An 18,392-nucleotide genomic window follows, 5' to 3' on the forward strand; every position below is an offset into this window, starting at 1 on the left:
CATTGCAGGGGACATGGGTTCCGACCAGGGGAAGTTCTGCATGCCGCGCGGTGTGGCCAAAAAAAAAAAAAAAGTTAACATCCCTTAACAAGGTTAAAGGTGTGCCCGGTGAAAGATTAAATGGCATAAGAACTCAGGCTCTGGAATCAAACTCCACCTCAGATCCCAGCTCCATCACTTACTAGGCATGTGACTTGATCACTTTAATGAACTTTGCTAAATCCCACTTCTCTATTTAAAAATAAGAGTAATGGGACTTCGCTGGCAGTCCAGTGGTTAAGACTTTGCACTTCCACTGCAGGGGACACGGGTTCGATCCCTCGTTGGGGAACTAAGATCCCGCATGCCAGGTGACACAGCCAAAAAATAAAAATAAAAATAAGTAAAAAAAAAATTTTTTTTTTGAATAGGAGTAATGATACTGTGTATCTCAGAATGCTGTGACTATCGCATTACGTAGTATATGTAGAGCACAGCCTAGCACATATTAAATATATAATTGATGTTGCCTACTCTTTTTAATATTATTCTGTATAATTATCAGTATTCTTAGTAGAGAAAATATGTATTCATATGATTCTGACTATAATGTAATTTTTGATGATCCAGAGGTACTTCAGGGTCCTTCACTACTTCAAACATCATGAAATCAGCACTTAGTCCCTGTATGTGTACACACGGACAATTTAACTTAAAGGTACTAGTTGTTACTTTCTGTCACAGGCTTCTTATCTGCTTTTTACTTCAGGTACATTATCTCTAACCCATATAGCACTCAGGAGGATAAACATTATTTTCCCCAACTGAGATGAAGAAACCACCTCAGCATGGTTAGACAGATCACCCATCACACACAGTTAGTCAATCTAGTCCGTCCGATTTCAAAGCCACGCCTTTTCCACAAATTTATGTTACCTCAGTATTAACCTCAGTGTTAATCCATGAAAGCTGCTTAAACATACACACAGACTAACAGTTGTTCCTTTCACATCAGATTACAGGTCAGAATATGCAACTCCTGTCACAGCCTAGGGCAGACACTTCCAGGCCATTGCTGGGGCCAAGACTTGGACACTAGACAATGGTGGAAACCAAGAGCCCAAAGCCAGCTGTAGCAAGAATTCAGTCTAGGGTTTCAGCCAATAGGTTGAGCCAGGACTCGTAGGGAACCCTGCCAAGGTCTGAGGTCCAGGCCAGCAATCAGAATTGGAAGAGGCAGGCAGTGCCCAGCAGAAGGTACTCCAGGGGACTCAGACTTCCTCTCTGTCTCCTCTCGATGGTAAATTCCAGCTAAAGGTGAGAAGGCAGAGGTGAAAACCCTGAGCCTGGGATTTCCCTGGTGGTCCAGTGGTTACGACTCTGCACTCCCAATGCAGGGGGCCCGGGTTCAATCCCTGGTCAGGGAACTAGATCCTGCATGCGGCAATGAAGAGCCCACATGCTGCAACTAAGACCCAGCGCAGCCAAATAAATAAACAAATAAATATTTAAAAAAAGAAAGAAAGAAAGAAAAGAAAACCCTGGGCCTGCCAGAGCTACTGCAGGACGTTAGAAACCAGGGTCAGGAAGGCCCTAGCAGAAGTTCGTTGATCAGTAGGATGGACACAGGTCCCAGGTGGCTGGGGTAGACTGGGGGGAAGTGAGAGAACACCAGAAGGAACCAGGAGTCAGGACATCTAGATTAGCTGTCCCCACGAGATCCCTATCTGGCTGTAAAACTGCATACAGGTCCCTTCATCTTAAAATAAGGGAATCAGGTTCACTCAGTGGTTAAAGCCACGTTCCTTAGAACCCTAAGACTCAAAGCCTGTCCTAGGCATTTGTGGGGGGCAGAGTGGTGGGGAGCAAGCAGGTCCTGCCTTTCTAGAAGTCTCCCTTTTTCTCTTTGGAGTACCCTTCCAAGACTCATGATTTATCCAGGATAAGAGACATTTAATAGGTTTCCACCAGCTTCAGGGCCCTGTAGATGGTGCTGATAGAGACAAAGCTGAGTAAAACCCAGTCCCAACATCATGAATTCCCAGATTCTGGCCCAGTAGGGAATGATTCCAGCAGTTGTAGCTGTTTGGGATTCCACTCAGATTCCCTAAGGCCCAAAGTTCTAATACCACCAACCTGAGGATGAGAAAGAAGGGGAAGAGGGAAAGAAACCTCCCCAAGATGGCAGGCCAGTCTTTCGTGCCTCAGAGAGATCAATTTACATGTCACCTGGTAAATGGTAATATTCTGGTTCACAGCAGACGCCCTGTGATTGGGTGTTTCACGTGGCCAGTTGTGCTCGTGCTTTATGCTCTACTTAAAATCAGGGCATCTGCTCTGTCCTTTGGGAAGTGCTACAAGCTCCTGTTAGGAATTGCTCAAGGCCTTTCCCACAGCTGAAGGGAGAAAGGAAGTTGAAATCACTGCTTCATAAATTACAGCACATGCCTACCCCCTAGGGTCTGAGGTTATATGACAGAAGAGGATTTTTTGTGTTTCTAGTGTTTCCCCCTCACCAGCATTTAAAAACACATTTAAAATATATTACAAGTGCGTGAGACATAGAAACTAATTTTTAAAAAATCTATGTGGAATGTGACCGTAATACTCCTAATTAAAACCATACAAGCTCCTTTCTAGTAAGGGTACCCTTTGGTACCCTTTTTTCCTTCTCATCACCAGCTTATCTTGAATCTATCAGTATGCTTTTTCACCACTGTCCTAAACTTGAGCTGGTATAATGAAGTAATTAATGGGCATTGGGTCTTATATCTAAATATTCACATTTCAGCTTTAAAAATATTTGCAAGGCTGCATTTTTAAATTGATCCTTAGGCCTGTTTATAGTCCGTGAGAGCTATGCATTCTGAAATTTGTATACTGGAAATTGATATTCATAGTTACATAAAAATATCCATATTAAACATACATTCATATACATAGATTTTGTTAAATTGCTCAGTGTATACTGAGAAAATAACTGGTAATATTAAATTAACTTTTTATTCTATTTTAAAAGATGACAGAATAAGAAAATTGTCTTTGCCATGAAAACATTAGAAACCAGAGAGGTGGAGTCCTAATGAGCTGAGGACAGAAATTAGATCTCATTTGCTTTCCTGTCTCCAGTTCTTCTTAATACCTTGACAAGTAGATATTTAAGAATTGTTGAATTGATGTCTCATGCAGAAAGTTTATTAAAAAGATAATAATGAATAAAACATGGAGACATGAAGATCATCTGTTAAAGGGAAATTTAGGGGCAGGATGTATACCAAGTTTTCTTTTGCACTTAATAGCTAAATATTTTGATTGATTGATTGAGACATAAATTCTAATGCATCTCTGGTAACCAGGTCAGCCTATTGTTCCTGCTTAAGTTAGAGAAGCAGAAATGCAAAGGGTCCAAGGGGGGCAAGCGGGGGATGGTGGTGGGATGAATTGGGAGACTGGGATTGACATATATACACTAATATGTATAAAATAGACAACTAATAAGAACCTGCTCTATAGCACAGGGAACGCCACTGCACAGTAGAAACTAACACAACATTGTAAAACAACTATACCCCCCCAAAAAAAAAATCTTTTGAAAAAACAAAAAAAAGAAATGCAAAGCGTGACTGGCTTATTAATAAGCCAGAGCAGGGAAAAGAAATTTGCTTCTGGAATAAGTTGAGAAGGGAAGAGCTGGAAGGGGCCCTAGATTTCATCAAGTCAAACCACTGCTAACCATTTGGCTCTTCTGCAGGCAGAATGTCCCTATTCATCTAGTTCCTCCCCAGCTTCAGTGCTATAGGCCTGAATTGACAGAATAGTTGGTAGGGACCTCGGTCTCTCCGTGTAAAACAAGGCTCTGCAAGCACTTACGGCTACAGGAAAGCAGGCAAATTTAGAGAGGCCAGCCTCACTCAGGACAAGAAGCAGGGCTGAGTGTTTTAGTTCATGACAAAACATCATTTACTGCCTGCAAGGATGTAAAGAGAAGGCATGCATTGCAGCCTAGCTGCAAGCAGCAAATCAAGATCAGCAGATTTTCTGAAGTCAGAATGGGATGCGTGTTAACCTCTGAGCAGATGTCACCTGAGACCCTGTAGCCTATGCGGTCATGAGGATGAGGTTTCATCCATCAATTGCTCAGCAACAATCATATCACTGGGCCTACATGGCCCTCGACACATGATGTAAGAGACATATTCGACAAAGGCATTTCCTGGGGGGATTCTCCAAGATGAATTCAGCCAATGGAAAGGAATCTTTCAAGTGGCCTGATTTCACTGGAGACAAGTGAACACATATGCATGTGTGCCTGTGTGAGTATACACATCCCCAAGATGCTGCACTTTCCTAGAAACAAAGAATGGGAGAGCAAAAAGCTTCACAAGCATCCCATTAGGATCCTTTCTCTCATTTATTTTTAGACTCCCTTGGCACCATGCTGAGAGAGGAAGCAGAGGAGGGGCTCACCCAGATGACACAGCTTTTCAGTGAGGGTTTGGGGGCTGGGGATTTGCCAAGTGGTTAAAACCCTGTGTCTGTGGAAGTCCACGGCACCTAAAATATCTTGGCCCTTTTGTGTTCAGTAATGCCAGGGACTTTCCAGCCATTCTAGGAGGGACCAAGGGGACCCTCCTAAAGCTCCTACCATTACCCAGAATGTACCCCTCTTGTCTTAGCACACATTGAACCGGCTCTTGACTCTCCCTCTGACTGTCAAGGATCTCTGCCACTTTATGGCCATTTGGCACACTTTGGGAAGGATGAGAGCCTCCTTCCTCCACCTGACAGAGGAGAGCATTGCCGGGGAAAAATGAGATTAGGGAAGACAACAAAGAAAGGAAGAAACAATGGGCCTTCCATGTCCGTTAATGAATTCATTCATTCATTCATCCATCTAACAAATGGTTATGGAACACTTGCCATTTTCCAAAGCCTGTGCTAGGGGCTGAAATACAGACAAATAAGAAACAGCCTGGGGCTTCCCTGGTGGCGCAGTGGTTGAGAATCTGCCTGCTAATGCAGGGGACACGGGTTCGAGCCCTGGTCTGGGAGGATCCCACATGCCGCGGAGCAATTGGGCCCGTGAGCCACAACTACTGAGCCTGCGCGTCTGGAGCCTGTGCTCCGCAACAGGAGAGGCCGCGATAGTGAGAGGCCCGCGCACCGCGATGAAGAGTGGCCCTCGCTTGCCGCAACTGGAGAAAGCCCTCGCACAGAAATGAAGACCCAACACAGCCATAAATAAATAAATAAATAAATAAATAAATACTTTAAAAAAAAAAAAAAAAAAAAAAGAAACAGCCTGGCTTTTGAGGAGTAGAAATTGTCTAGTGAGACAACAAAATCAATACAATTGTCTTGTAATATAACACAACAATTGTATTGATGCACATACACCCTGGGGTAGTATAAGGATGCAGAGGAGGGCACCAAGCCTAGACTGAGGGCATCATCCAGACAGACACGTGCTCTTATTTCTTTGAATCCAGTGAAGTGAGTCACTCACAAAGGAAATATGAAGAAATAACTCATAGAACAAATAAAAAGATTGACTGGTAGTACAGTAAGCTTGGCTGATTGATTTTGGTGGCAACGGTCTACAAGGTTTTACAGTTTTCCCCCCCAGCAGTCAGCGACCTGGATGTAAAAGCAGACAGTGAACTGTAATTTTTTTTTTAATTTAACTATAGTTGATTTACAGTTTGTGTTAGTTTCCGGTGTACAGCTTCAGATTCTTCTGCATTACAAGTTATTACAAGATACTGAATACAGTTCCCTATGCTGTACAGTAAATCCTTGTTTATCTGTTTTGTATATAGTGGTGTGTATCTGTTAATCCCATACTCCTAATTTATCCCTCCCCCGCTTCCCCCTTTAGTAACCATAAGTTTTCTATGTCTGTGAGTCTGTTTCTGTTTTGTAAATATGTTGATTTGTATTATTTTTCAGATTCCACATATAAGTGATATCATATGATATTTGTCTTTCTCTGTCTGAGTTACTTCACTTAGTATGATAATCTCTAGGTCCACCCACGTTGCTGCAAATGGCAATATTTCATTCTTTTTATGGCTGAGTAACATCAATGGATTGAACTTTTGATGCGAGTTTTGTCGAGCAAGTGCAGCAAAAGGGCCTGTTTGGAAAGGGAATTGGGTGTTGTTGAGAGAACAGTTCAGATAACCAACCAGAGGTTTGAAATTGAGTAGAGGAAGGAAGAGAGACCGTGAGAAAGCTAAAGAACCAAGGAACTGGAGGTCTGGAGGTTGTCAGTGGGCAAGTGTATTAGATGTAAGCCTATGAGAGTAGAGGGCTGAGGATAGGAGACTCATTCATTCATTCATCAAGTATTTATTGGGTGATTTTTAAAATTCATTTTTATTGGAGTATAGTTGCTTTACAATGTTGTGTTAGTTTCTGCTGTACAGCAAAATTTACTGAGTGATTTTAATATGTGAGGTAGTGTTATAGTGCTGGGAGTACATCATGAACAATTCTAATTGGCAGGAGAAGACAGTAAACAACAAGAATAATAAATATGTAAATTATGTAACATGTTAGAAGGTAATAAGTACTATGGTGGGATGGGGATGGAGAGAATAGTGTGAGGTAATAAGGATTTAGTATCTAGTGGAAGAGTGTGATTTTAAGTGGGATTGTCAGTCATCATAGCCCTGGTTGAGAGGGTAACATTTGAATAAAGATATGAAGGGAGAGAGGGAATGAACCATGCACATATGTGAATTAAAATATTCCAGGCAGGGAGCATAGCCACTTGAAACCCTTGAAGTGTGAGAGCACCTGGTGTTTTCATGAAATAGCAAGGAGGTGTGTGGAGTGGAGTGGGCAAGGGGAAGAAGTAGGAAATGAGGTAGAGAGATAACGGGGACCAAATGTGTAAGCACTGTAGACCCTGGTAAAGACTTTGGCTTTTCCTTCGAGTGAGATAGAAAGCCATTGCAGGGTTCTGAGCAGAGAAGTGACATGATCACTGTGGCTGCTATGTTGAAAATAGAAGTCGGGAGGGTCCAGAGTAGAAGCAGGGAGACCAGTTAGGAGGCTAGTGTAATAATCCAAATGAGAAATTCAAAGTCAGACTTTGATCAGGGTGATGGCAGCAGAGGTGGTGAGAAGTAGTTGGATTCTGGATGTGTTTTAAGGATAGAGCCAATAGGATTCATGACAGATTGGATGTGGGAGGTGAGCTAGAGTCAAGTATGACTCCACGATTTTTGGTCCAAGCAAATATAAAGATGAAGTTGCCATTATCTGAACTGAGGAAGAATGTAAGAACAGGTTGAGGGGGAAGACTAGGAGTTAAATTTTGGGTGCATTGAAATCAGAGATATTGGTGTTTAAATTTTCTGAAGTGGAACCATTCTGAATGATCATAAGACCCAGGGTGTGACCCAGGGTGTCTGAAAGTGGAATAAAGTGAAGTTGTTATGATTAGAGAATTTAAACTCTGGAGGCTGAAAGGTTAATGAAATCTCCTAGGACGGTCTCCTAGGATGGTGCCCCAGGCAGGAGAGGAAGAAGCAGCGCCAGGCTGCTCTCACCCTTAAAATACAAAGTTTGAATATAAATAGCTACAGGTCACACAAATATTAGTTTGAGGTGTTCAGAATTTGAATTGAACTTAATACATTAGAAATAAGCAAAATGATCACATTTGCTGAAACACACCAGGCAAAATTATGATAAAGCTGTTTGGAACATATCCAGATGAGTTAGATTTATAATACCATTGTAGCATGGATCAAAAACAGTGGACTGAAAAAGAAATTCAATAAATTTCACAATTTAATATTAATTGTTTTATTAAAAAGCTTTTTGGATATGTTTTTAGATATGTTTAAAGCTCAGTGATACCATTTATATCGACTTATGTAGCATTTTAGAAAGCATGGCCCTGTGACATTTTAGGAAAGTTTTCTGATAGTAACAGCAAGCTAAGAAGTACCGTCAGCCCCATTCACAGGCTATGTTTCCAAACTCTGTCCTTAGCATCATTAAGAAGAAACAACAGGATACCAGTGTCTCTATAACTCCAAGTATAATGAAAGACCAAGTTCAGAAACTGATATTTGATAAAGATTTTTAAAACATCGTACTGGTAGATGTCATTTATGCATCTGAATTCATTAAAGACTTTGAAATGATAATCCAGGTTTATACAGGTTCTGCAGATATAGATGGATATTTATCTCTATGTACTGAAACCTTACTTGAGAAGAGAGAAATCAAGAAAACTCTTGCCTTATATTGCCAATCAGTAAATGAAGAAAAAAAGATAAAGAGGTAGCTATAAAATCCTTTTTTTAAAAAAATGCCACCTTGTTTCTGACTGTCAGTAACCCAGTCTGGGCTTTTTGTCTCTTCATAAATGAAACACAAGTAATCTAGATGAGCCTGGCTGTTTATAAGTAGATAATATTTAAATCTTCTTCCCTTGTAGAAATTATGTTTGTGGTTATTAAAATATTCAGCATATGCAGGCTTCATCTTTTAGTTCAATAGAAAAATATAAATGATATAAGTGGTTGAATTCCTATCAAAGTAGCAGAGACATTCTCCAGACTTAGATAATTCACCTGCTGAATTGGAGATGATTCACCTTTCAGTGACTTCACAGGTGTTAACTTGGCCAAACACAATAGGTAAATCATCTTCTATTCATTTTTTTTCTGAGACAAGTATTCAGTATCATTGTTTAGGAAAAATATCAAAACATACATATATAAGTCCATAACATGTCCATTTGAAAATTAACTTGCATCAACTTCTGAGATGTGAAGACTATGTAATGTATATTTTGTTTTTTTAAAAAACTAAATTGAGTTCCTCCTAACTAAATCAGGAGGGGGAGGAATTCTAAATCAGGATTCATGCAGTACTGAATTACACAAAGGAGACCTGATTGTACAGTGGTGTTCAAATAAAATGGTCCAGAGAGGAGTTGAGAAAGAAACCTACCCATCAGTGATCTAGGCAACACAGACGTGTGGCTGTGAAACCTGGGCATTTGCTTGGTGAGAACCTCATGATCAGATATTCATGGCTGATGCCTAGGAGCTTGTGAGAGGCCATGGGGAAGAACAGCCTCAGTTCTTGGTCCTGCAGGATCCCACCCAGTGGTTTTACCCAAGCTTCTGGCTGCACTGAGTGGCCAGTCCTGGTGAGCGGTGCCCTCTTTTCTAAATCAGTGTCAGCACTGGTCTCTCTAATGTATACTTTTCTTAACAAATGCTTTGCAAAGCTGCTGATAATCATTGTTATTTTGGTAGTCAATATTCAGCACATATTCCCCCTTCTTATGGGAAGAGGCAAAGAAACTAGGAAGGATTACTCTAAGCCCACAGTTTGAAGACATGATGACTGGGGAAGCAAGCCTGGAGGAAGAAGTGGGTAGGTAGGATAGGGCGAAATCTTAAATGGGGATACAGGAGACTTAAGGTAAACAACAGAAAATTGTTCTTTATACATATAGCTCTCTTGCTAAGTGATGAAGGTGGTATTTTAAGAAAATAAATGTGAAAGTAATGCACAAGATGTATTAGGACAGGGAAAAACTGGTGTTACAGAGAGCTGAAGCTTACACCAAAAAATTTAAAGATTAACATTTTTGCATCGCCTTAGAGTATTCAAAGAGTTTTAGCACACACCTCATTTGATCTTCACAGTACCCTGTGGGTGGATACAAAAGAAGATATTATCTTCATTTCACAAATGAGGAAGCAGGAACCTAGACTAGTTAAATGAGGCGATGAAAGCCACACAGCTGTGATTGGCTGAGCCAGGATTCCCATCTCATACCTGACTCCAGTTCCATTTCTCCTAACATGACTGTATCCTGGATAAATGTGGTAAGAGGAATGGAGAGTGAGGGATAGCTCAGAGAGATTTTGAAATAACAAGTGAAAGAAATTGGCAATTGATTGGGTAGAGGAGATAAAGAAAGAGGTGGAGAAGGAAAAGGAAGAGGGAAAAGATGATTCCCAGGTTTCTAAAGCCTGGAAGATGAGGTTAACAGTATCATCAGCTATGTTGGCAACATGCTTACTGCATGCTGGGCCCTGTGCCACACACTTGGCTACATTGCCTCTTTGAATCCTCACAACTCTTTGGTTTGGGGAGGAGGGGAGCGTATATTATTATTATCCCCATTTTACAAGGCGAATACATGAAAGTTGTTCTCACTTTTAGAGGAAGAGAGGAAAATCAAGATTTTTGCTCCAAGACTAGGTAAGGCTCAACTGGACTCATTGGCCTACGGTGACCGTACTTGGGGCCTAAGTCACAGGCAGAGGTTTGGTGTTCTTGTATGTGTGGACGTAATTATGTTGCTGGTTATGAAGTAATCAAGCTGGGCCGATGGTGGTTGTGATGGTTCTAAGTCCAGCACTGCCAAACTGTTTGTTTAATGCCTCCTAGGTACGTTGCCTGTCTTTAAAGTAGGCTGTACTAAGTAGCTGGTTTTGCCTTCGCTCTGGCCTTTAAGGTGGTCAGCCAGGTAATCCAGGTACATAGATAAGAATGCTTTCCCCCTTTGTTACTATTTAAAAATAAACATATAGGGAACTTCCCTGGTGGCGCAGTGGTTAAGATTCAGCCTGCCAGTGCAGGGGACACGGGTTCGAGCCCTGGTCCAGGAAGATCCCACATCTTCCCTTAGATCCCGTGGAGCAACTAAGCTCGTGCGCCACAACTACTGAGCCTGCGCTCTAGAGCCCATGAGCCACAACTACTGAGCTCGTGTGCCACAACTACTGAAGCCCACACACCTAGAGCCCGTGCTCCGCAACAAGAGAAGCCACCGCGATGAGAAGCCCACACACCGCAATGAAGAGTAGCCCCCACTCGCCGCAACTAGAGAAAGCTCGCGCGTAGCAACAAAGACCCAATGCAGCCATAATTAATTAATTAATTAATTAATTAATAAAAGAAAATTTACGTGAGTTTAAGAAAAAAATAAACATATAAGTATAATTACCAAATGACTAGTTGTATAAATATTGCATTTATGCAGAATACACTAGACTAAAACTTTTAAGTACAGTTACATCTTAACTGTTACTAGTTATTTTTATTTCTTAATTGTTATCAATCACAGTCCAATGTAAACCTGCTTTTCCCCTTAGGTTAACCAATTCACACATTTCTACCTTGTCCCAAGCCTCCACTGGTGCCCAGGATTTGTGTCAGACCGTGATTGTCCACATTTCCCTATAATCTTCAAAGTGCTCTATAACCTCATTTAAAAATCACTCAAGAAACAACCCTTCCCAAATTTCCTGCTTTCAATCCCTGCTTTCTCTTCCTCTCTTGGTCAAACAGAGAGAGGAAAACAATTTACATGTCAAATAAAGTAAATAGTGGATGAAAAATGCCCCAAACTTTTGTCAAAAAGTAGTTTACCTTACAGCTCATTTTATTTTATTTTTTAATTTTATTTTTTTATTGAAGTATAGTTGATTTACAATGTTGTGTTAGTTTCAGGTGTACAGCAAAGTGATTCAGTTATACATACATGTATATATTAATATATGTATTATGTATATTCTTTTTCAGATTCTTTTCCCTTATAGGTTATCACAAAATATTGAGTATAGATCTCTATGCTATACAGTAGGTCCTTGTTGGTTATCCGTTTTATATATAGTAGTGTGTATATGCTAATCCCAAACTCCTAATTCATCCCTACCCACCTTTCCCTTTTGGTAACCGTAAGTTTGTTTTCTATGTCTGTGGGTCTATTTCTGTTTTGTGTATAATCTCGTTTGCATCATTTTTAATTGGATTCCACATATAAGTGATATCATATGATATTTGTCTTTCCCTGTCTGGTTTACTTCACTTAGTATGATAATCTAGGTCCAGCCATGTTGCTGCAAATGGCATTATTTCATTCTTTTTTATGGCTGACTAACATTCCATCATATATACATACCACATCTTCTTTATCCATTCACCTGCCAATGGAAATTTAGGTTGCTTCCATGTCCTGGCTATTGTAAATAGTGCTGCAGTGAGCACTGGGGTGCATGTGTCTTTTCAAATTATGGTTTTCTCCAGATATATGCCCAGGAGTGGGATTGCAGGATCATATGGTAGCTCTATTTTTAGTTTTTTAAGGAACCTCCATACTGTTCTCCATAGTGGCTGTATCAATTTACATTCTCACCAACTGTAGGAGGGTTCCTTTTTCTCCATACCCTCTCCAGCATTTATTATTTGTAGACTTTTTGATGATAGCCGTTCTGACTGGTGTGAGGTGATACCTCATTGTAGTTTTGATTTGCATTTCTCTAATAATTAGCGATGTTGAGCATCTTTTCATGCGCCTTTTGGCCATCTGTATGTCTTCTCTGGAGAAATGTCTATTTAGATCTTCTGCCCATTTTTTGATTGGGTTGTTTGTTTTGTTGTTGTTGTTGTTGTTATTGAGCTGTATGAGGTATTTGTATAGTTTGGAGATTAATCCCTTGTTGGTCGCATCATTTGCAAATATTTCCTCCCATTCTGTAGGTTGTCTTTTTTGTTTTGTTTATGGTTTCCTTTGTTGTGAAAAACCATTTATGTTTAATTAGATCCCATTTGTTTATTTTTCTTTTTATTTCCATTACTCTAGGAGACGGATGCAAAAAGATATTGCTGTGATTTAAGTCAAAGAGTGTTCTATGTTTTCCTTGAGGAGTTTTATGGTATTCAGTTTTACATTTAGGTCTTTAATCCATTTTGAGTTTATTTTTGTGTATGGTGTTAGAGAATGTTCTAATTTCTTTCTTTTACATGTAGCTGTCCAGTTTTCCTAGCATCACCCATTGAAGAGACTGTCTTTTCTCCATTGTATATTCTTGCCTCCTCTGTCATGTCATTAACTGACCATATGTGTGTGGGTTTATTTCTGGGCTTTCTCTCCTGTCTCATTGATCTATATTTCTGTTTTTGTGCCAGTATCATACTGTCTTGAGGACCATAGCTTTGTAGTATGGTCTAAAGTCAGGGAGCCTGATTCCTGCAGCTCCATTTTTCTTTCTCAAGATTGCTTTGGCTATTCAGGGTCTTTTGTGTTTCCATACAAATTTAAAAAAAATTTTTCTAGTTCTGTGAAAAATGCCATTGGTAATTTGATAGGGATTGCATTAAATCTATAGATTGCCTTGGGTAGTATAGTCATTTTGACAGTATTGATTCTGCCAGTCCAAGAACATGGTATATCTTTCTATCTGTTTGTGTCATCTTTGATTTCTTTCATCAGTGTCTTATAGTTTTTGGAGTACATGTCTTTTGCCTCCTTAGGTAGGTTTACTCCTAGATATTTTATTCTTTTTGATGCAATGGTAAATGGGATTGTTTCCTTAATTTTTCTTTCTTATCTTTCGTTGTTAGTGTATAGAAATGTAATAGATTTATGTGTATTAATTCTGTATCCTGCAACTTTACCAAAATCATTGATGAACTCTAGTAGTTTTCTGGTAGTATCTTTAGGATTTTCTAGGTAGAGTAACATGTCATCTGCAAGCAGTGACAGTTTTATTTCTTCTTTTCCAACTTGGATTTCTTTTATTTCTTTTTCTTCTCTGATTGCTGTGGCTAGGACTTCCAAAAGTATGTTGAATAAAAGTGGTGAGAGTGGCCATCCTTGTCTGATCTTAGAGGAAATGCTTTCAGCTTTTCACCCTTGAGTATGATGTTAGCTGTGGGTTTGTCATATATGGCCTTTATTATGTTGAAGAAGGTTCCCTCTATGCCCACTTTCCGGAGAGTTTTTATCATAAGTGGCTGTTGAATTTTATCAAAAGCTTTTTCTGCATCTATTAAGATGATCGTATTATGGTTTTCATTCTCCAGTTTGTTGGTGTGGTGTATCACACTGATGGATTTGCGGATATTGAAAAATCCTTGCATCCCTGGGATAAATCCCACTTGATCATGGTGTATGATCCTTTTAAAGTATTGATGGATTCAATTTGCTAGTGTTTTGTTGAGGATTTTTGCGTCTATGTTTATTAGTGATATTGGCCTGTAATTTTCTTTTTTTGTGGTATATTTGTCTGTTTTTTTCAAATAGTAGTTTACCTTACAGCTCATTTTTAAAGGCTCCAAACTGTATCTCTTTAGGTATCTACCTGCTAGTTATTTATTCACTAGGCTGCATAGAGCAGTCTCTTAGCAACCATAAACTTCATGGAAAAATCCTAACTCTTCTCTGATACCACCTGTTTTTAGGAAGTGACCTTCTTTTAAAAGACTTGGAGTTATACAAGCAAGAGATACCAGAATTTAGTTCTTTGTGAAAATAAATTTAAATAAGTCATATTTATTTAATTTTTAAAAAATTTTATTTAAATTTTTCACAGATTTGTAAAGTGGTTTCTTCCCTATGGCCTTTTACTCTGAGGCTGCATTGAAGACTATTCTGGTCCACTCCCAGGGCAAATGTCATGACTGTAGGTGTCTTTCTTCCTGGTTTCCTATAGGATTGTGAAGATGTCCAGTCCCAATCTGAACATTGTGACCTTATTGGGCAGTTGTATGACTTACAGTAGCGCTTACCTCTTTGGGATTCACCATCAAGGTGCTTTAGCAGGAAGCTCAATGGAAACTCTCATTCAGGTAGGTGAAATCTTCAATTTTGTTTTGAATATGATGCGGGTGGTGGTTACATTTATCCTTGCTGTGGGCACTTTCAGAGGCAATCCCTGGAACGCTGAGTCAGTGAGGTCCACTTTCTGCCCCAGGTCCTCTGTGGACTGAGGCTTTACAGATCAGAATGTGTGGAGAACCACAAAGGTTTCTCTCATGCCTCTTGCTTCTGTCCCTTTCCACCTGTAGGTAAGACTGTCCATGTTGTGCATTGGGACCTCCCTTGTGTTTGGCCCCATTCTGGGAAAGAGCTGGCGACTCTACAAGGTGTTTACCCAGAGGGTTCCAGACAAGAGAGTGGTGAGTAGGCAACAAGTACACAGTGCTTGATCACAGACAGCAGCTCTACTATTGATTGAAAGCTAGAGAAACTTGTGCCAGATTACTGGGTCTGGCCCTTTTATGATGATCTGAAGTTCCTGCTCCTTACTTCAAACCTTGGAGTCACATGGCCTGTGTCAGTGCTATTGGGATATAGGTCTTTAAACAAAGGTTTTGCTTCATATGCACTCCAGGCCCTGGTACTGCTCTGGGGGATGTGTGAGCTGGCCCATACCTGGCACCAGTTTGAGGGAGAGCAGGATGCCCAGAGAGGCTGTTGCTTGGCACAGGTGTGAGCTGAAAGTGGACAGAGGGAGAGTGATTACAGAGAAGCTATAGCAGATAAGCAGTTATTTCCCTCTTTGGAGCCCGATTCTTTTCCATTTAAGAAGGCCATTCTCTGCACTAAGAAGGATGAGCCTGGAGCAGTGAGCAAGGAAGAGCATACCCATTTCCGCAGACAGAATCAACCCTAGAAGCTATGTGGCAGCCAGACCACCTACATGTGCCTGACATCAGGCGTCATCCTAACCACATTCCCCCATTTTATCAGGTTTCCTGATAGAGCTGCCCACACCTCAAAGCCTGATCATCAAACCCTTTGTCTATGTAGGCCCTGCCCAGACCCAACATATTACTCAGTTGGAGTTTACTTCTCTGGACTGACAAGACTTTTTTTTTTTTAGCAAACATTATTAAATTGTGGTGAATATTTATCAAAAGCTCCACTGTGAGTAACTAAACATATGACAAAGTTTGCCTAAAGGACAGTAAGTTCATTCTTCCCTCTAGAACACTAATTCCTTTTTTAAAAAATAGCTTTATTGAGGTATAATTGACATCCAATGAACTGCACATATTTACTGTTTGATATGTTTTGACATATGTATACACTGTGAAATGTGGGCTATAATCTACAAGTTTCCTCATGCACCCTTGTCATCTCCCTCTCTTGTCCAATTCTTACATCCCCTGTCCCTGTCCCCAGGCAACCATTGACCTGCTTTCTGTTACTACAGATTAGTTTGCGTTTTCCAGAATTTTATATAAATGGAATTATATAGTATGTATTTTTTTATCTTTCTTTTACTTGGCATAATTATTTTGAGATTCATCTATGTTGTTACTTGCATCAATGGTTCTTTTCTTATTATTGTTAAGTAATTTTCCAATGTGTAGTTGTAACTACAGTTGGTTTATACATTCACCTATTAATGGATGTTTGGGTTTGTTTCCAGTTTGGGGCTATTAAAAATAAGACTGCTGTGAATGTTTGTGTACGAGTCTTTGTGTAGACATATGCTTTCATTTCTCTTGGTTAAAAACCTAAGCGTAGAATGATTGGATCATATAGTAGGTATATGTTTAAATTCTAAAGAAATTGCATGACTGTTTTCCAAAGTGGTTGTACCATTTTACATTCCCACCAACAGTGTTTGAGTCCCTTTCCTCCACATCCTTCCCAACATTAGACTTGGTTGGTCGTTTTCACGTTGGTCATTCTAATAGGTGTGTATGGTAGATTCTCATTGTGTTTTAATTTGCATTTCCCTGATGCAGTGTTGAGCATCTTTTTATATGCTTATTTGCCATCCATATACCTTCTTTGGTGAAGTATCTGCTCAAATCTCTCACCTATTTTTTAATTTAGTTGTTTGTTTTCTTATTATTGCATTTTGAGGGTTCTTTTTATATTCCAGATACAGTCCTTTATCAAATAAAGATTTTCTTCCAGTTTGTGACTTTTCATTCACTTAAGAATGTCTTTCAAAAAGAAGATGTTTCTAATTCTGATGAAGTCCAATTTACTACTTTGTTCTTTAATGGATCATGTTTTTGGTATCAGATCTAAGAAACTTTTGCCTAACCCAAGGCCCCAAAAGTTTTTCTCCTATGTTTACTTCTAGATGTTTTAAGAGTTTTTGTTTTTACATTTAGGTCTATGATTTATTTTGAGTTAATTTTGAAATATGATGTGATCTGTGGATTGAAGTTCATTTTTTATATATGGATATCCAATTGTTCTGGCACCATTTGTTGAAAAGAGTGTCCTTTCTTCCCTGAATTACCTTTGCACCTTTGTTGGATCTGTTTCATTGATGTCATTGTTTATTTTGACACCAATACCATATTACTGTAGCTTTATGTTAAATCTTTTTTTTTTTTTTAATTTATTTTTGGCTGTGTTGGGTCTTCATTGCTGCGCACGGGCTTTCTGTAGTTGTGGCAAGCGGGGTATCTCTTCATTGTGGTGCGTGGGCTTCTCATTGCAGTGGGTTCTCTTGTTGCAGAGCACAGGATCTAGGTGCATGGGCTTCAGTAGTTGTGGCACGTGGGCTCAGTAGTTGTGGCGCACGGGCTTAGTTGCTCTGTGGCACGTGGGATCTTCCTAGACCAGGGCTCAAACCCGTGTCCCCTGCATTGGCAGGCGGATTCTTAACCACTGTGCCACCAGGGAAGTCCTATGTTAAATCTTGAGTCAAAGAGTATTAGTTCTTCTCTTTCAGTGTTGTTTTGGCTAATCTAGGTCCTTTGAACTTCCATATGAATTTTTTAATCAGTTTACCAATTTCTGCGAATTTTTTGCTGAGATTTTGATTGAGGTTGTGTTGAATCTGTAGATCAAATTGTGGAGAACTGATTTCTTAACAATGTTGTGTCTTTTAACCCATGAACACAGTATAATTCTTCATATATTTAGGTCTTTTCTAATTTCTCTCAGCAATTTTTTTGTAGTTTTCGGTGGAGGTCTTTCATATCTTTTATCAGATTTATTCCTAAGTATTTTATTTTTTATGCTATTATATATGTTACTGTTTTTTATTTCACTTTCCAATTTTTTGTTGCTAATATATAGAAATACAATTGATTTTTGTAAGCTGATCTTACATGCTGCAATCTTGCAAAACTACTTATTAGTTCTAGTAGCTTTTGTTCAGATTCCATCAAATTTTCTATATAGTTTCATATCTTCTGTAAAAGAAATTTTCTTTTCAATCTTGTATGATGGCACTGGCTAGAAACACCAGTACAGTGTTCAGTAGAAGTGCTGAGAGCAGACATCCTTGAGTTGTTCTTGATCATATGGGGAAAACATCCTATCTTAGTCAAAACTAAGAATGATGTTAGCTGTAGTTTTATCATAGATGCCCTTTATCTAATTGGGGAAGTTCCCTTCTATTCCTATTTTACTGAGTTTCTATAAAGAATTAATGTTGGGTTTTGTCAAATGTGTTTTCTGTATCTGTTAATCGTATGATTTTTCATTTTTAGCTTGCTCATATGGTGAATTACATTAAATGATTTTAGGATCTCAAACCAACCTTGCATTCCTGAAACAAACTCCACTTGGTCATTATGTATTACCCTCTTACATTGTTGGATTCATTTTCATAAAATTTTGTTTATAATGTTTGTGTTCATGTTCTTAAGGTATGTTGCTC

General features: G+C 39.4%; 1 protein-coding gene across 3 annotated transcripts in view; it reads left to right on the top strand.

Moving 5' to 3' along the window:
• The window catches only part of GPR156 (G protein-coupled receptor 156), an 88,635-nt gene that overhangs the window by 49,704 nt on the left and 20,539 nt on the right, over positions 1-18,392 (top strand). For all 3 annotated transcript variants that reach the window (XM_036849544.1, XM_036849546.1, XM_036849547.1), the window contains 2 exons: positions 14,463-14,598; positions 14,818-14,928. In XM_036849544.1, the coding sequence (XP_036705439.1) occupies positions 14,463-14,598; positions 14,818-14,928 (247 nt within the window). The remainder of the gene's footprint in view (positions 1-14,462; positions 14,599-14,817; positions 14,929-18,392) is intronic.

Source organism: Balaenoptera musculus, chromosome 4, assembly GCF_009873245.2.
Source record: "Balaenoptera musculus isolate JJ_BM4_2016_0621 chromosome 4, mBalMus1.pri.v3, whole genome shotgun sequence".
Classification (NCBI taxonomy): Eukaryota; Metazoa; Chordata; class Mammalia; order Artiodactyla; family Balaenopteridae; genus Balaenoptera; species Balaenoptera musculus.